Source organism: Rhinopithecus roxellana, chromosome 8 (genome assembly GCF_007565055.1).
Source record: "Rhinopithecus roxellana isolate Shanxi Qingling chromosome 8, ASM756505v1, whole genome shotgun sequence".
In the NCBI taxonomy this organism is placed as follows: domain Eukaryota; kingdom Metazoa; phylum Chordata; class Mammalia; order Primates; family Cercopithecidae; genus Rhinopithecus; species Rhinopithecus roxellana.
This window is the reverse complement of record NC_044556.1, coordinates 7,470,427-7,489,252: the sequence shown is the minus strand read 5'-3', so window position 1 is coordinate 7,489,252 and position 18,826 is coordinate 7,470,427. Positions and strand designations below refer to the sequence as shown.

Genomic DNA, 18,826 nt, shown 5'->3' with positions numbered 1-18,826 from the left:
ACGACCCCACAATCCCAGAGCCCCCCACACCTCCTCCTCACGTGCCCACCCCCACCAAGGCCCCACAGCCAAGGATGAAGAAGCTTGCAGGCAGCTGTCGGCTGCTTCCTCCCAGGCTGCCAGGCTGCAGATGCCTGGACAACAGCCAGACTCAGTCATAGCCCCCACTTCCCTCTGGTCTTTCTTTCACAGGCCGTGCTCCCCAGCCCCGCCGGTCCCCGTCCTTACCATGGAGTTGAGGTTGAGGGGAGACCCTGAAGGTTGTGTGAAAAGGCCAGCGACGGACGGCAGGGCTCGGCGCTTGGGGGACACGCCTGCGCTCAAGCTGGGCGTCCCCGTCGATGCTCGCTTCCGCCGCCCGCGCTTGCGGCTGTCCTGCCCGTGGCTCGGCACACAGTCCCCACGGGCGCTGGCGGTCAGGGGGCTGTGCTTGCTGGAGGGCGACTGTTTGGCACTGCCCGCACCAGTGGCGATGGTGAACACGATCCTCCTCTTGGCCTCACTCTCAGGATCTGAGAAACCGGAATCTGAGGGCAAGTCCCCCTTGCTGGCCTCGGTGAGCGGGCCCTGGGCAGCCCCACCAAGCCGGGGGCTGGAGGAGAGCTGGTGGGCGGGAGAGGCCGGGAGCGAGTTCCGGGGCTGTGCCAGCAGCAGGGGGTGCTGTGGTGTGGAGCTGCGGGACCCCACAGTGGCAAAAAGGCTCCCAGAGCTGGAGGACTCATCCAAGGTGGCCAGCTCGGCTCCAGGTGTGAGAGAGGCCGGGCTGCCCGCCAAGGCCCCGCTGATGGCCACAGAGCCAGCATAGGAGAAGCCTGCCAGGAAGGACATGGGGGTGTCAGGGAACACAGGACAGGCTCAGTCCACAGGGGCGGATGCTGGGCCCCACTGCGCCAAAGAGAAAGCCAGGCTGTGGGAGCACCACCCTCCAGGAGCTCTGTGGGCTCCAGGAGAGGCAGGGAAGTGGGGAGCAGGGCTGGAGTCTGAAAATGGCCCCTCTGGGGTGGAACCACAAGGCTCTCTGGGCAAGCTCAGGGCTCAGGATTGACCCTGTGCCTCCTCCCACCATCTGGGCTGCCTGTGCCCTGCAGGTCCCAGCTGAGATGCTGCCTCCCAAGAAGCCTCCTGGTGCGGGCTCCCCGCTGAGCTGGGCTTCCTCTGAGTAAGTTGCCCTCTGGCCCCGTGAGCTCAGAGACACCATGAGGAAAGCCCAAGGCTGCGTGGCCTCCCTCCCACCTGTTCTCAGAGGACAACTCAGCTGGAACGCTCCAAGCTATGGCCGCCTGGAGGCTGCAGCCGCGCTTCCCAGCCCACGATGCTTCCCAGCCCACGACGAGTGGGGCACTTCCACGGCCACCCAAGGACAAAGGGCAGCCTCCCTGCTTCTGTCAATGAGGCCTCCGTGCAGGGGCGCGGTGAGGCGCTTCTGGAGTTGGCTGTTTGCCACCCAGTTGAAAACCTCCCGAAGCTGTCACTGCCTCTTGCAGAGCAGAACTCATCCCAAGGGCACAACCCAACCCTGTGAGGGCAGAGCTGCCCAGGCTTTGGCGGCCTCTCCGGGGCCCTCACGTGGCCAACTGTGAAGCCTGCCCAGCCTCCCTAGAGCCTCCTATCTCGATGGCGGCACTTTACTTGTTTTGTTGTTGTTTTGTTTTGAGATGGAGTTTTACTCTTTTTGCCCAGGCTGGAGTGCCGTGGCGCCATCTCAGCTCAATGCAGCCTCCACCTCCCAGGATCAAGCGATTCTCGTGCCTCAGCCTCCCGAGTGGCTGGGATTACAGAAGCCTGCCACCACACCCGGCTAATTTTTGTACTTTTAGTAGAGACGGGGTTTCACCGTGTTGGCCAGGTTGGTCTCGACCTCCTGTCCTCAGGTGATCCACCCTCCTCGGCCTCCCAGGGTGCTGGGATTACAGGAGTGAGCCACCGCGCCCGGCCATTTTACTTTTTACTCCTGAAGAGGTAGTGGCCACATCACACCGCGTGTCAACACGGGGCCAGCAAACCAGCCTGGGGGTCTGGCGCCCTTGGTTGTTGTAAGTAAAGTTTTACTGGCACACAGCCATGCTCCCTGACATGCTATCTCTGCAGCTTCCACAACAGACAGGCCTGCAGTGTTGACAAAAGCCAAAGCAGCGTCCTCTCTGGCTCTTTGCAGAAACTGGGCGAACAGCAGTCTGGTCAGGCTTCTGAAGAAACCAGAAACCACGCTGCTATTAGCATGGAGGCCCACGGTCGTGTGCCACTGGGCACTGCTGTGTGTGGAGCTGATCCTGAGTCAGGCTATGAGTAGAGGAGCCCCTGACAGCGCTGGGGCCGACCTCACGGGCTGAATTAATACACCCAAGCACAAGGTGTCAGTGTTGGGAGACGCAGGCACTAGGCCGCGGTGGCTGTAGCTGAGCCCGATCTGTATCCCAGCTGGTGGGATGCAGGAAAGGGTGTCAGTAACGAGGCCTGGTGGTTCGGGGCAGCAGCCCCCATGATCACCCCAGGAAGCTGTGTTGCATTCCCAGCACCCCGGCCCTCCTGCCTGAAGAGCAGCAGCAGCAAAGTCCTGAATGTAGGGCACAGGAGGGGCGTTACCTGCGGGGGCCAGGGCAAGGCTTCTGCTCCCAGCACCGTGGGCATTAGCACCAATCTGCTTTTCAAGTGTGGATGAGGGGTCGCGGGGCTGCAGCACAGGACTGGGGGTGCTCCTCTGCAGAGAGGAAACCTTGTGTCAGGGGCGAGACCCAGAACCCAGTTGGAAACAGTGAGAGTGGAGGGCTGCAGCTGGCTGGGGGAGGCCGCCGGGGTCACCGTCCAGTCCAGGATGGGAAGAGGGCAGTGGGGGAACTGCAGTGGGGTCCCGGGCAGGTGGCGCAGCGAGGGTGGGCAGTGCTTGTGTGTGAATGAGGCAGAGGGCCTGAGGCAGGGAGGTCAGGAGGTGGGAGTCCTGGGGTCTGGCTGTGGGGAGGGGGTACTGGGCACCACCCAAACAACCCACGGCCCACCCTCAACAGGGAAAGTGGCTGTTTTCTGAGTAGCATGGACAAATGTCAGCAGTCGCGTGGGGGTGCTCACGAGACCGCACCTGCCAGCCACCACCCCCTGCACTTCCCCGCACCACACTCCAAGTCCAACAAAGGTCAGTAATGACCGCAGAACCCAGTAGCTCCACTCCCACATGGGCCAAAGAACAAACCTACATCCACACAGAAACCTGGACCCAGCGCTCACAGCAGAATGATTCACAATCGCCAAAATGGGGAGTCAAGCCGGGGCCCATCAACTGGGCACGATGAAGACGGCACACTCCGCCCACACAGGGAATGCCCTCACGTGCCAAGAGGAGGGACAGGCCCGGACACGAGTGTGTTCGGGGGCCCGGGGGCTGGGGGACGGCTAGGGAGTGACTGCTGACGGGGGCAACACTTCTTCTGGGTTGAAGAAAATGTCCTGAATTAGATCGAGGTATATAAAAATACAAAAAACTGGCCAGGCATGGGGGCTCATACCTGGAATCCCAGCACTGTGGGAGGCCAAGCCAGGCGGATCGACTGAGGTCAGGAGTTCGAGACCAGCCTGGCCAACATGGCAAAACCTCCACCTCTAAAAATACAACAGTTGGCTGGGTGCAGTGGCTCATGCCTGTAATCCCAGCACTTTTGGAGGCCGAGGTGGGCGGATCACCTGAGGTCAGAAGTTCGAGACCAGCCTGGCCAAGACAGTGAAACCCCGTCGCTACTAAAAATACAAAACTCAGCTGGGCATGGTGGTGCATGCCTGTAATCCCAGCTATTCAAGAGGCTGAGGCAGGAGAACTGCTTGAACCCAGGAGGCGGAGACTTGCAGTGAGCCAAGATTGCAAGATCGTGCCACTGCACCCCAGCCTGTGCAACAGAGCAAGACTCCGTCTCAGGGGGTTGGGGGCAGATTAACCGGGTGTGGTGGTGGGGCATGCCTGTAATCCCAGCTACTCGGGAGGCTGAGGCAGGAGAGCTGCTTGAACCCGGGAGGTGGAGACTGCAGTGAGTCGAGATCACACAATTGCACTCCAGCCTGGGTGACAGAGCAAGCCTCTGTCTTGAAAAAATCAAATAAAAAAGAACAGAAAATGCTAAAAAACACTGAAGTGTATACTTGTAAAAAAATAGTTCAATGCCCAGAAAATCCCACCCATGCTACACAAAATGAGATTCTCTGCATGCCCAGCACTGGGTGGGAGAACCCAGAGGCGGCTGCGAGGACAAGGGCCACGGCAGCCAATGGGGCCTCATGAGGAGTGAGGCTGGGAGCCAGGGTGCGCCTCTGAGCTCCTCCTCAACCCAGAAGGTGTGAGGCCCTCTCCACTTGCACACCCACCTTTTACCCAAAAGAAAAAGACTAGCCATAACAACGGCCCAGGTCACCGGACACACCCCGGCTTCGGACGGTCCACCTTCACTGCACTGCCTCAGGCTTGACATCATTTAACAGCCTGTGACTTCACAAAGCGAGCCAGGTCTCGAGAACCCCAAACTCTGTTTTGCCTCAACAGGACCCTTGGGGACGCCATCCTGGGAGCCACTCACCGCCCTCTCAGCGCGGCTGGGCAGCACCACGCTGGCCAGGGGGATGCTGACCGGGAGCTTGTTGGGCTGCACGGTGCTGAGCGGGATGCTGATGGGCAGGCTGGTGATGAGCTCCCCGCCGCTGCCGTAGGCGCGCTCTCTCAGGCCCTGCGGATGAAGGCCCGCCCCCAGGCGCGGGTCAACAACCCTCCAGGACAAAGGAACCACAGCCACAGGACGGGGGCTGCTGCAGCTCTCTCAAGGCGGCCCCCACGCTGCCAAGGCCCTGCAACCTTCCCCACGCGGTCAGGCCCTCCTGGACACCAGCTCTGGGACACTCCAGAGAACAGCAAGCTCCTGCCGTCTGAAAGCAATGCCCGTCGGTCCCCTGCAGCCTGCCCGCCCAGCTCGGTGGGCAGCGACCCATGGGGCCACCAAGCCTCCCAGGGCCCACATCCATAGCACTGCCAAGTCCATGCAACGTCGCCGTCCATCCCTCTTCATCCCTGCGCACACAGGCCAGTGCCCCCCGGGCAGTCCTCGAGGGCAGCGGCCTCCCAAACAGGGCTCTGTGTCTCCACCAGCACTTGCCATCTGTCACTGAGAACTGAGAGGCGCCAGGGACACCCTGACAAAGCCCACACCCTCCATGGCACCTGCCCAGCGTCACCTGTGACCTGTCCTTACAGGCTGCCCCCCAACTCAGCCACAATATCATCCTCCAGGTCAACCCCAGTCCCTCACTGTGCCCCAAGGTCAACTAGGACAACCCCTCCTGCTAGCAACTCGCTCAGGCCACCTCTGCTGAGCACCTCCCTGAGCCCTGGGCGGGGGTTGTGGCCCGCACCTTCTCACTGCTCTTCTCTCCAGCAAGCTGCAAGGCCCCAGGTGACAGGGGCCGCGGGTCCTGGGGACTCAGCTTCATGCTGCCAGGCACGCTGGGGCTCTGGTAGGGAAGGCCGTTCTCCTTGGTGTGCTCAGCTCTGGAAGGAGAAGTTGCAGTCACTCTCGAGGGCCACGCAGGGCCGCAGGCTGGCGCTCAGAGGCAGCGGCTTGGCCCAGCACCTCCCCACCTCAGTCTCCTCAGCAGACGCACTCCTGCTGAGAACCCCTGACATCCTGAGCACAGCAGGCAGAGTCAGCAGGCACCAGGTGCAGACCCCCACCGCGCCAGGGCACTCACCTTGGGTGCAGCTCACTGGCGGCCGGCCTGCTGGGCACCGTGTGGTCCTGGCTCAGGTGCCGCCTCAGCACAATCTTGGCCGGGGACAGCCTGGTGTAGTCGGGTGCAGCCAGGCCAGACAGCTTCTCCAGGCGTGGCCGGCCGCTGTGGCTGGGGGTGCAGGGCACCACCTCCTGGTCTAGGGGTGAGGCCAGGTACTGGGGTGTGTTCTGCTTGGATGACGGCCGGCTCAGCGCACTGCAGAGCTCATAGCCGGCAGCCTGGCCGTTCATGGAGAGCTCCGGGCTCATGCTGCTCAAGTGAGGCAGCGAGAACTTGGCGCAGTCCAGCTCCAGGTGCAGCCGGCCGGCATCAGGCTCCAGCTCGCGGCCCAGAGCACCCTTCCCGCGTAGGTGCAGAGACAGGGCGTCATCAGGCGGCACACAGGACTTGAGCTGCAGGAGCTCCTGCTGCCGCTGGCTCTTCTCCAGCTCCACGATGCTGATCTGCAGGAGAGATGGCGTCAGGCCCGCCCCACCTGGGGCCACACCAGGGACCCAAGACTGCAGCACAGATGCACACGCGAGGGGCGGCCGGCCCCCGCTGCCTGTATGGGATGGAAAACCAAAGCCACGGACCACCTAGAGGCAGGGTCGGAAGCCGGGGGCGCCAAATAAAGCACTGTGGAGGGCCAAGGATGGTTTTCGCTGACATGAAAGCACCTTCTCCGAAAAGAGCAACAGGAGGATACAGAGCGCTCTCGTCTCTCAAAATAGACTCTAAGTGTAAAACACCCCAAGTGTAAAGCACCCTCCTGTGGAGGGGCACGCCAGTCGGGCGTGGCAGCTTCCCCGGTGCTAAGGCTCAGAGGGGCTTTTTCCTTTTGGTTTATCTGTTCTGTTTACCTGCTTTCCTTTCTTTTAACGAACACATTTTGTTTCTTTATTACAGAAAAAAGGTTATGACAAAAATGGTCAGAACCCAAATACGCTCTTCCCGAGGCCTCTACTCCAGGCAGACCCTGGGGCTTGGCTGTGGTAACGAGGTCAGCGACTTCCGTTTCTCTCACATATGCTAGTGAGACTCGCCTGGGCCACGTGAGGAAGCAGCTTGGCAGCACGTGGGTGGCGCTTCCCGACGTCCGCCAGCCGCCCATGGGCGCCTACCTCCAGGGACAGCCTTGCAGCAGGCTTGGTGCAGTAATTTGAAAGGGCAACGGAGGTCCGGTGACAGGGCACTAGGTCCATCAACAGTGAAACCACACTGGGGACACGTAAGGCCAGAGGCGGGCACAGCCTTGACGGGACAGGGCTCTGGGAACAAAGCCTATCACCTGCTGCTTTCTAGGCTGCACAGCAGCTGTGGGCACCGCCCACCAGCACCTGCCCCTGCCCGGGAGGAGGGAGGAGAGCACCTTCCCGTCGCACACCCTGCTCCACACTTCCTTTACTTGGCCTCCACAAATGCGTTTCGCAGTGTCAGAAAGTACGAGCTATTTTATCTTTCAGACGGGCCTGGCTTTGTCGCCCAGGCTGGAGTGCAGTGGTGCAATCTTGGCTTGCTGCAGCCTCCACCTCCAGGGCTCAAATAATCCTCCTGCCTCAGCCTCCCTGGGATCTGGGACTACAGGCACGCACCACCACACCCAGCTATTTTTATATTTTTGGTAGAGACAGGGTCCCACTGTGTTGGCCAGGCTGGTCTCCAACTCCTAGCCTCAGGTGATCTGCCCACCTCGGCCTCCCAAGGTGCTGGGATTACAGGCGTTCATGAACCCCTGCACTGATCCAGCTATTTTTCTAATGAGCAAATTCTCCCCTAGGACTGCTACAGAAGCGATTTGCAAGGAGGCAGCCATGAAATCAGGAAATCCTGGGTTAGCGCTGCGGATTCAGCCAAGCAAGCCTGAGATGCCCCCAAGAGCTTAGGGCCAGAGTGAGGTGGAGCCATCCACACGGCCAGCCTGCGGCCCAAGACAGGTTCCACAAGCCTCCACCCAACTGTCCTCCTCCACCTTCTTCCTAGGCTGCTGCAACTGCAACCACCCCAGGCCTCAACACTGTCACAGGGAGGCTGAAGGGAGAGGCTTGGACACCATGGAGTGCAGCCTCGCGCGCAGCCCACCTGCAGCTCCAGGCAGTGCCTCTGCTTCTCCGAGATCTGGCTCTTCAGGGCCTGCTTCTCCTTCAGCAGCTTCTCCAGGGACAGCGTGGCCCAGTCTAGCTGCAGCTCCTCGCAGCGAGCCTTGAGCTGAGGGGACAGGGATAGGACAGTTGCGACTGGCTGGCTGCCTGCCTGGCACACTCCACACCCTCAGGGCAGGGTTCCCTGGACCCGCCTCAGCCAACAGCCTGTGTGCTTAGGGCACAGATCCCGTTTCTGGAACAGCAGGCTGAGGACGCAGAACAAGCGGAGACTAGGGCCCACCACGGACAGATGAGGCAGCTCCAGCACCCACACGACGACATGGGGATGCTCCCATGACCCCACACCTTGAGCATGCAACAGTGCGGCTCCCTGACACCTAGGGCCGCTGAGAAACCATCCAGCCGAGGGCCTGGGCCTGCCTGATAGGATGCGCTCGACAAGCTTTCACAGGTGGCGTGATTCGTCTCCAAACAAACCCCGCGAGAGAGGCGAGCCTTCCAGAGCCTCCCGCCTGCAGAGAGGACACACCCACCCAGGCAGGGCCCCTCTGGTTCCCTCTATGTCCCTGTCCCTGCGCTGTGGCACCCACCAGCTGCAAGCTCTGGCTGCGCAGCGCACGGTTGTCCTGCTCCAGCTGCTCCGACTGCTCCCGCAGCTGCTGGTTGTGGGCGGAGATCTCCTTCTGCGCCTGAATCAGGTCGTTGTAGGTCAGCGCCTTCACGCCCAGCTGGGGACATGGGGTGGGGCAGAGGTCATGTTGGTGGCCTCCAAGGTGAAGTAAGCCCCCAGGCATGACCAACCCTGCAGCCCAGCCCCTGGGACACAGCCGGACAGAGGCCCAAACAGGAAGCCGTACCAACGGATGTGGGCCACCCCAGGCTGCGCCCCAGCTGCCACCTGCCCTCTGGGGTCCACTACCTCATCCAATTTTTGCTGGAACAGCCTCCTGATCTCCTCCTTCTGGGCCTGGCAGTGGCTGAGGAGCTGCTGAGCCGCGCCCAGGAGCTGGGTGTTCTTCTCCTGCAGGACAGACAGGGCAGGTGACTGAGGGCCCACAGGGAGGGCCCACGCCCTGCCCCTCACACTTCTCGCAGACGCGCTCAAGGACAGACATGTGTGAGGGGACCCACACCGGACTGAGATGGCGAGAAACACTCAGGTCACGGCGGGAGGGGACCAGCTCTGCGACAGGTTCACTGCAAAGAACTCTCTGCAGCTGGAGGGATGGCGCCTGCCACCCAGCCCGGGCTCAGCCAGGGCAGCGCCCCCAGCCACGCAGAGGGCGGCTGACGCTGAGGAGTTTATCCCAAGGCAATACCAGGGAATGGACTTTTCACATGGATCTGCAAGGAAGCCTTCTGCAGCATAACAGCAAAAACTCAGCGTCCGGAGGCCCACCTCCAAGGAAAGCGCCCAGGAGCCATCGACACAGGACAACCTCCAGACACCAGCAGAGAACGGGGCCCCGGCCCAGGTGTGCTGTCAGCTACACAGGGAGCAATGTATGTGCGTATGCTCAAAGCACGCTACAAGCATTTTTTTTTTTTTTTAAAGCAAAACCAAAGTCCAAAAATGCGAACCAGGGCTCAGGGACCACCAACCTTGTGGCTCCAGTGGCTTCTGGAGTTATCTCTGGGCCACCAGAACTTCCACCCCATAGCCCAGGCCTAACTCCCCACTGAGGCAGGTCCTCTGAGGCTCCCAGAGTGGGATGGGCGGGGCCCCACAGCCGGGATCTCAGGTGAAGGAAATCATGTATACAGTGGTCCATTTTCAGGACAAAGTACCTTGAATCAGCTTAGGTCAGCAAACTACAGAAGAGACAGCAGGTACTAGGCCCCTGTCTGGATCGCTGATGCCTGCTTGTCAACCTCCCCGCCTCCCCTTCCCCCCACTTAGTTGCCCTCACCCAAATCAAAGAAGTGTAGTCTAAGATGAAGGTTTACCAGCCTGCAAAATAGCTCGCTTTGTCTGTTCTTATCAGCCTGCCCAGCTACTTAGGTCATAAGTCAAATACTTGAAAAGCCCCTGAGCTGACTGGGATTGCAATGCACAAAATGCACAGGACAACCCTAAAGAAAACACCTACGGCGGGGCGCAGTGGATCACGAGGTCAGGAGATCGAGACCATCCTGGCTAACACGGTGAAACCCCGTCTCTACTAAAAATACAAAAAACTAGCCGGGCGAGGTGGCGGGCGCCTGTAGTCCCAGCTACTGGGGAGGCTGAGGCAGGAGAATGGTGTGAACCCGGGAGGCAGAGCTTGCAGTGAACCGAGATTGCGCCACTGCACTCCACACTGCACTCCAGCCTGGGCGACAGAGCGAGACTCTGTCTCAAAAAAAAAAAGAAGAAAAAGAAAAAGAAAACACCTACAGCCCCTGCCGAGCAGCCAAGAGGCAATGTCCGGGCATAGTGCTCAGCCTTTGAGGAACCAGGGGAGGGACCTGTGCACTAGGGGGTAAGCTGCTTGTTAAAATTGAGCTGTGTGTGCCTATCGGACACCAGGTCTTGCAAAACCATGATTAAAAGTCTCATTTTTGCTGTTCTCCGGGTCTCTCAGTCCATTCTTTGGGTTTAAATAGGTAGGTTTATTTCTCGCAGCAGGTGAGAGGAGGAGGGAGCTCACTCAGGTCTGCACTCCAGGGCCTCTGCCACAGGGGACAGATGCCCAGGAACAGGAACCGACCTGCCTCTGTGCGGGAAGAAGGAATGACAAGGGGGCCAGGACCCACCTTCTCCTGGCCCAGCAGCTCCTGTAGGCTGGCCTTGTACTGGGGGGTCTTTGTGTATGCCAGGAACTGCAGGTACTGGATCTTGAAAGACTCTGGGAAGAGAGACGGAATACCCGTGAGAAGAGAACAGCTGGGGATGAGAGGGACGAGGAGGGAGCGGCCCCTGAGAATGAGCCCCAGGCCTCGGCAGGTGTCAGGCGCTCATTAGGCAGGAGCTCAGCAGAGCCTGGCGGGGCCCACACCACACCCCCCAGGCTCTTAGAGCACTCAGGCCCTCTGACCCCTGCACAGCCGAGCGTTCACTGCGTGGGGACATCGTGGGCACTGCAGGGCCCTGAGGAGCATCCCTGGCCTGCACCTACCCCGTACCAGCAGCACCCCAAAGTTATGACAACCGCAGATGTCCCAAGTGTCACCTAGCGTCTCCTGGGTAAGACCTCAGACAACCCATGGGCTGCATCTAAGCCTCTACTGACCCTGGCAGCAGGCAGACTCCGACCCTGGGTGACTTCAGTGGGGTCCAGCATGGGGGGGTCACGGGGGCTGCTGCGAGGTCAGACTCACAACCCATGGTCCTCCTGGGATCCCAAGCCCAGCACCCTCCGCCGGACCCCTCGCGTGAGCTCACCTAGCAGCTTCTGCAACGCGGGCGGGGTGGGCGCCACCAGCAGCGGGTTGGGGGAGTGCCGCTGCACGCTCGGAGGTAGCTGGTAGAACGGGCTGTGAGGGGACCTGTAGGCATCTGGGTGAGAGCGGTGGGCAGGGCATCAGCACAGGGCAGACGCCCAGCAACCCCTTAGGACGGGGCCACCCTGAAGGCACAGCCACACCAGAGAGGCTCCTGGGACACCCTGAACACCTGGGGCTCAGGAGGGCGGTGTCCCAGCAGACGACCCCCCAGGCATCTGCACTCAGGGAGAACAGGGCCGTGGCGTAGGGGTGACTCACCCTGGGGCGAGGAGGCTGCCGTCTGAGACACGGTCTGAGCGTGCAGGACATCCAGTGCAGTTTGGTTCTTCTTGGGCTTCCGCTCGGGGTTCGCAGTGCTCATCTTCTTGGGGCGCCCGCGCTTGCGGCCAGCCATCTTCCTCCCCTTCTTGTTGAGCTTCTTCTTGCGGGCTTTGGAGGGAGACGGCTTCTTCACGGTGGCTGCTCCTGCCTTCTCTTCCTCAGCACCAGAGTCCTGGAGGACACAAAGGAAGAACAGGGATGGGCGCCGAGCCTCCCGCCCACGGGGTGTCCTGGGCAGCGGGCGGGTGCCCTCCAGCAGCAGGAGCCAGGCCGGGCCTTACCATGGGGGCGTCAGTGGGGCCGGCCAGCTTGCCCTCGGGGCCCTTGGTGGGCGTGGCCGCGTTGCTCTTGCTCTCGCGCTGCTGGCGGCGCCGGGCTGCCTCCTGTTCCTCCTGGAAGGAGAGCAGGTTGAGCCACAGGGAGCCCCAGTGCTGCCCACAGCCCTCTTACACCGAGAGGCACACGGAGCTCAGACTCGAGGGGGCCACAGGCCCAACTCTGTCCACTGCAAGTCCTCTGTGGCACCCATCAGGAAACTGAGGCCCAGAGACAGCAGTGGGCTGCTTGGGGTCCCGCAGGCCAGGATGTGACCCATGGGCACGGATGACGGCATTCACAGCCACTCCCACGATCACAGCCGCCCATCAGTAAGAAGCCAGACTGTGAGCCACGGAGAGAAGAACCACATCCAAGACAGGAGACGAGAAGCCCCTCGGGCAGCAGGACCTAGAAGCCACAGTCCACAGCCTCCCCTACCCTCTCTCCTCTCTTCGAAAGGCAATGAGGCCCACACGCGGGACACCGTGCGCAAGTTCTCTGATGTGAGGATTGGCGGAGGGCGCGACCCATAGGAAGAACACAGGGGGCACCGGCCATCACAGGCTGTTCCCTGCTCTCCAGGGAAGACCCACATCCCCCTAAGCATGGGGGGAAGGACAGAGGGCTCCCGAGGGTTACCATACTCTGAGGCCAGGTTGGAGCCCAGGCCCAGCTACAAATCCAGGCAGTGACAGCCCTTCCTGAATGGGGCTCTCTGCACACTGGTCTCGTCTGACGCTCCAAAAGGAAAGGACGCCTGGACAAACATCGTCTCAGCTTTGGTGGCAAGTAAGCAGGCAAGTCTGAGACTGCAGCAGCACCAGTGAGCAGGGCGGCCACTGCGGCTCCCGAGCCAGGCTTTCCTACCGCGGCTTTAAGGTGGGAGCGGAGGGGACAGCCCTGCCTCCGACAATGCAAAGCGTGCACGGCAGCGGGGGCCCAGGAGCTGCACTCTGCACTAAGGGTGGGACAAGTGCAGGTTTGGCCACTCAGACCTCAAGAGTGGGCACCTGGCAGTGATGCACAAGCTGTTCACCCACCCAGCCCTTCAGTGCAACTTACCCCATCACCAAAACTAACCCAAGCCACCTCCCCAGAAATGGGTATTAACAAGAAGGATGGCCCAGGCCAAACCATCGAAGACAAGGCAAAGTATAGAGAGAAAGAGACAAGAGAGTGGATGGGAGAGAGAGAGAAAGGGAGAGGCAGGGTGGAAGAGAGAGACTGAATGGTGAGAGAGAAGGGCTGGGAGATGAGAGGAGGAGCGGGAGGACAGGGAGGAAAGGGTAGGGAGAGGACCAGGAATGACAGCAGGGCGGAGCAGGAAGGAGGCGGGAAAGGCCACTGGGCTGGGCCCTGAGGGGCAGCAGGGCTATGCTCCAGTCACGGCTCCTGAACCCGGCTGCGCACGGCTCTGCGTCTCCCCACGTCAGTGCATGCATGTTATTAACCCAGAAGAAAACACACACACTTACCCTGAGTTTTGGGTTTTTCAGACTAGAAAAATAGTTTTCAAGCTAAAATGAAGAAAGAGAACCCTTATTAGAAGGGAGTCCCAATCTCTGTTCAGATTTGCCTGGACACCCAGATAACATCCGCTCCCTGGAGAGTGGCGGGGGAGGCCGTTCTGGTATCTGGGGACACCAGGCGTGCAGCTGGAGCCACCCAGCCGCAAACACAGATGTGACTAACCCAGCTGTGGCCAGACATCACCCTCAATTCACCAGCACGCGACGGGTGGGCAGAGCTGGTTTAAGCCTTCAGAATAGACACAGGGCCCTGGGATGTGTCCCTGCTTCTGGAAAAGGAAGGGCTTTCTGCACAGAAGCACCGCGCCCGCCTCAGAGGAGGAGGGGAGGGGCCGCGCCAAGGGCATCAGTGCCAGGGCAGCTGAAGCAGCAGTACTGCATGGGGGTGGGGGCCACACGGTAGGCCAAGCCCCGAGAGCCTCAGCGTCAGCTCACCATGCCTCTCGTCCCAGGGCCCTCGGGGGAGCAGTGGGAGGGGCGGGGTGAGTCTGACTAGGGCTGTTGGCCCCCAGTCCGCACCAGTGCTCCCCAGGAAGGCTCCAGTGAAGGCTCCGAGCACCGGACAGTGAGGGTCTGGACACACCAGCACCACCGTGAGGAAAACCACCGCTACCTCAATAACAAGAACAGACTGCCCAAGCAAAGGATGGGAAAGAGACCGGGGAAGCCTCCCAGCCCTGGAGGCCCAGCGCTGCCCACACGCCAGGTGGCTCGGGATACCCGTGCCAAGGGGCTGTGGGGGAAGCACCCTGGGAGGCAGGCAAGCTGCACACTGGCCCAGGGCAGTGTCAGAGGACCCTGGGGAACACAGGGAGGGAAGAAGCATCCCAGACCCCACCCGTGGACCCTGGCGTCTCCCTGCTCAGGACCCTCTCACATGGAGGGAGCAGGGAACAGGGATGTGGGACTCCTGTTCACAGGGGCCTCTGGATATGGCAGCCAGGACCCTTACGGTCACACATCACGCTGATGGCCCCGCCCCACCCCAGGGCTGAGCGCAGAGAAGGGGAGACAGCGCTCAGCCCTCACCCAGGACGCACCCAGCGCCTGGGAGGACCCTGGTGGGTCCCGTCGAGCAAGCAGTGCAGAGGGGGCCTTGAGGAGTTGGGCCTGAGCCATGGGGGGAGCGGGGGGGTGCATTCAGGGCTCTGGGGGAGGGTCTCAGAGGCCGCGTGAGAAAGGCGGGAGGTGTGACGTGGGCGGGGTGAAAGGCACAACAAGATACTCACTATGGTGCGGTCGATAGTGTGCAGGTAGTAGGAGACTGGCTTCCCTGTCCACGACACCGAGCCCTTCAGGGGCGACAGCTCCACCACGCGCATGATGGTGCCGATGTCTGTGGGAGCCACAGGTGAGGCCCGGGCCCACGTCTGCCCGCAGCCCCTCCATGCCGACCTCACCCACCCAAGGGCAGGTGTGGGGACAGAAGCCTGAGCTACACGTCCTCCCTCTTCTCCCACACCGAGTCGGGCCACAGCGGCCCACAGAGGCCGTCCCAGGGAGATAAACCATTCCACAGCACCTGGTCTGGGGCCTCCAACCTCAGAAAAACAGCCACAAACCCAGCTAGGTGGAAAAGGAGGGGGAAGATCTGGAAGCAACTTAGATCGTGGCTGCAAGAACAGCCAGCACCCAGCAACACAGGCACCTCCCAGGTGGGTGCTCCTCAGGGAAGCCCCTCAGAGGAGACTGTGCTGCCCAGCATGGCTGGGAGCCGACAGAGCACGCAGCACAGCGAGGCAGGCAGGGGGCGCAGGAGGGGCCAGCTCCTTCCCATTGCGGGCCTGTCCCTGTCCACAAGAGTCCCGTAAATCCTTCACGTCTCCCCTCAAAGCCAGGGTCTCCCCCAGGAGTGATGCTGCCTCCAGGGCACACAGTGCTCTCTAGGGACGTGTGTGGTTGTCATGACCAGGGGAGCTCCTGGCAGGGAATGGGTGGATGCCAGGGACATGGCTCAGCACCCTGCAGTGCCCAGGACAGCCCCACCCCAGAGAAGGATCCAGCCCTAATTTCCACAGGGCCAAGGGGGAGGAACCTAGGAATAGCGCATGTCAGACGGTTAAAATTACCCGTGTGAATCAGTAACAACGCTGAAAGTTTCTTACCACTCAAGTTTCTACTGTTTATTCTGAAGTTCAGAGGTGCAAAGGGTTTCGAGGACACGATTCTGCCACCTGAAACACAGACACTGCTTACTGCCACACAGGGGAGAGGAAACAGAAGCGCAGACACCACTCAAGGTGACAGAGAAGGAGCGACGACACGGAACACACACACGCTGGGCTCCGAGTCCTGTCCACCTGCCTACACCTTCCAAGGCTAAGCCTATCCTACAAGTAACTTTTATTTTTTTTTGTGACAGAGCCTCTCGGCTCACTGCAGCCTCTGCCTCCCTGGTTCAAGCGATTCTCCTGCCTCAGACTCCTGAGTAGCTGGGATTACAGGTACGCACCACCACACCTGGCTAATTTTTGCATTTTTAGTAGAGAACAAGCTTCATTCACCCTGCTGGCCAGGCTGGTCTGGAGCTCCTGGCCTCAGGTGATCCACCTGCCTCGGCCTCCCAAAGTGCTGGGATTACAGGCGTGACCCACTGTGCCCAACCTCCTACAAATAACGTTTCTTAAAAAATGTTCGGCCAGGCGCGGTGGCTCAAGCCTGTAATCCCAGCACTTTGGGAAGCCGAGACGGGCGGATCACGAGGTCAGGAGATCGAGACCATCCTGGCTAACATGGTGAAACCCCGTCTCTACTAAAAAAAAACACAAAAAACTAGCCGGGCGAGGTGGCGGGCGCCTGTAGTCCCAGCTACTCGGGAGGCTGAGGCAGGAGAATGGCATAAACCTGGGAGGCAGAGCTTGCAGTGAGCTGAGATCTGGCCACTGCACTCCAGCCTGGGTGACAGAGCGAGACTCCGTCTCAAAAAAAAAAAAATGTTCTCGGCGGGGTGTGGTGGCTCACACCTGTAACCCCAGCACTTTGAGAGGCCAAGGCAGGTGGATCACCTGAGGCCAGGAGCTCCAGACCAGCCTGGCCAGCAGGGTAAAACCCTGTCTCTACTAAAAAAATACAAAAATTAGCCAGGTGTGGTAGTGCATGCCTGTAATCCCAGCTCATCGGGAGGCTGAGCCAGAAGAATTGCTTGAACTTGGGAGGCGGAGGTTGCAGTGAGCCAAGATACAGCTACTATACTCCTTGCCTGAATGATAGAGCGAGACTCAACCCCCTACAGCCCCCAAAAAAGAAAAAAAGTTCTCAAGTCCTCACAAAATTGAAGCAGCTCAGACCCTGAGCCAGGGCATCCCTGCGTGAAATGGGCTCTGCACAGGAACCTCCCAAAAGAGGAGCAACTCAGCCCACCGGGGGACGCGGCTGCGGAAGAGCCCTGAGCAGCCACTGCTGCCAAGATGTGCCAGGAAAGGAGCTTGCGCTGTCCAGCATGATTCCCGGGATTTCCTGTTAAATGAGGAAGGCAAGGCCAGCCATCATGTGCAAGACAGTTTCTTCAAAACCCACTACGCTGGCCAGGTGCGGTGGCTCACACCTGTAATCCCAGCACTTTGGGAGGCCAAGGAGGGCAGATCACGAGGTCAGGAGATCAAGACCATCCTGGCTAACACAGTGAAACCCCATCTCTACTAAAAATACAAAAAAATTAGCCAGGCGTGGTGACAGACGCCTGTAGTCCCAGCTACTTGGGAGGCTGAGGCAGGAAAATGGCGTGAACCCGGGAGGCGGAGCTTGCAGTGAGCTGAGATCGCGCCACTGCACTCCAGCCTGGGCGACAGAGCGAGACTCCGTCTCAAAAACAAAAAAAAGTAAAAGTCAAAATGGATCCATTTAAACACACGCACACCCTGCCATCCCAGCTCTCCTCCCCCAGATGCCGTGCCAGCCCAGGCCTGGCATTCTACACACCACTCCCCTCAGGAGGAGCAGGAAGGGCGGTTCTGGGGCCAGGCCGGGCACACGGGTTAGGCCAGTATCCCTACGAGAGGACCTCAAACATGAGCAGGGCCACGTCTAATGGCTGCAGAGCTAGGTTGACAGATGCTCACGGGACCATCTGGGACCATCAGGGTCCCTAGAATCAGTGCTGCTGGCCACTCCCTTCAAAACAGGGAGGGACTGGACAGGAGACGCCACTGCAGTACCCTGACCCAGCCACCACGTCTGAGCATGCAGAGAAAGCTAGTGAGAAACAGCCAGAAGAGGCGTTCTAGCAGGTACGGGGACCACGGAGAGGGTGACAGGAGTTGCCTGCAGCCACTACTGCCTTCCTGCATGCGGCCACAGAGTGCAGGGAGGCCTGGAGTGCTGCTGAGGTGTGGGGGCGACTGGGCAGGGAAGCATGGTGTCCTCATGTGGTTCTAAGATAATTCAGAAACACCATTGCCACACGCACACAAACACACACACACAGGTATCAAATAAACTCGCAAGGCACACAGATGCACAGAGACACGCAGGCATACATGCACACACAGAAACAAACAAGCAAACACATACATAGACAAGGAGGCACATGGGCACGCACACACAGGCATGCACACAGGCACAGACATGCAGACACAGGCACGCACACAGAGACACGCAAGCAGACACGCAGGCACACGGGCACACACACAAGAGATACAGCATGCAGAGACACAGACACACACACACAGACACATGCACACAAGCACCCTCCAAACCCCCATGGTTGTGGGGAGTTGGTGCTGAAGGCAGCTGCAGACCCTCTGGGTTTTGTTTGCGAGGCCTGAAGAGCCCACCCCGGTTCTCCCCTAGCCTCTGGAGGCCTCCCTAGAAAGGACAGGTGGGAAGCAGTCGGGGGGGAGAGGGGTACCTCCAGAGCACCTGTCTCTGAGTCTAGCTGTGGCTTTGGAAGCCACATCCGCCAGTACACAGGCGAGGTGGTGCTGGCTGCAAGGCTTGATGGAGAGCCTAGGAAGGCAGGCAGCATCATCCCCTCAAGGAAGACCCCAAACCTGCCCTGCGTCCTGCTGGAGGGCTGGCGGGGCTGGGGGACAATGGCACGGCCAGTCTCCATGTTTGGGGAGGGGCACTCCGCAGGCTGTGATCTGGGCCCCACCCTCCACTGCAGGGCTGGAATGGATGTGATGGGTTGAGTTATCCGCTCCTGAAACTACGCCAGGGCTTGGGGTTCAGAAAACAGCGTCAAGGGCCCTGCATGGGCCTGGCGACCTTTCTCTGGAGGGAGAAAACAAAACAGCTGAGAGCCCCACTCCTGCTCATTCTGGACACCGCGGTCCATGGGTTCAGGCCAAAAACAAAGGGGACTCTCGGCCCTGGGTGATCAGCTGCAGGCTCGACGCAAGAAGGGTCCAGGGCCAGGCGCGGCACTCACGCCTGCAATCCCAAAATGTTGGG

General features: G+C 60.3%; 1 protein-coding gene across 2 annotated transcripts in view; it reads right to left on the bottom strand.

Annotated features, from left to right (window-relative positions):
• DOT1L (DOT1 like histone lysine methyltransferase) overlaps positions 1-18,826 on the bottom strand; it is a 70,416-nt gene that overhangs the window by 9,406 nt on the left and 42,184 nt on the right. For both annotated transcript variants that reach the window (XM_030935654.1, XM_010374862.2), the window contains exons 10-24: positions 15,541-15,609; positions 14,665-14,771; positions 13,382-13,423; positions 11,870-11,980; positions 11,526-11,760; positions 11,206-11,319; positions 10,578-10,669; positions 8,761-8,862; positions 8,432-8,569; positions 7,819-7,944; positions 5,716-6,200; positions 5,380-5,515; positions 4,554-4,700; positions 2,584-2,698; positions 229-812 (exon numbers count right to left, since the gene is read on the bottom strand). In XM_030935654.1, the coding sequence (XP_030791514.1) occupies positions 229-812; positions 2,584-2,698; positions 4,554-4,700; positions 5,380-5,515; positions 5,716-6,200; positions 7,819-7,944; positions 8,432-8,569; positions 8,761-8,862; positions 10,578-10,669; positions 11,206-11,319; positions 11,526-11,760; positions 11,870-11,980; positions 13,382-13,423; positions 14,665-14,771; positions 15,541-15,609 (2,603 nt within the window). The remainder of the gene's footprint in view (positions 1-228; positions 813-2,583; positions 2,699-4,553; positions 4,701-5,379; positions 5,516-5,715; positions 6,201-7,818; positions 7,945-8,431; positions 8,570-8,760; positions 8,863-10,577; positions 10,670-11,205; positions 11,320-11,525; positions 11,761-11,869; positions 11,981-13,381; positions 13,424-14,664; positions 14,772-15,540; positions 15,610-18,826) is intronic.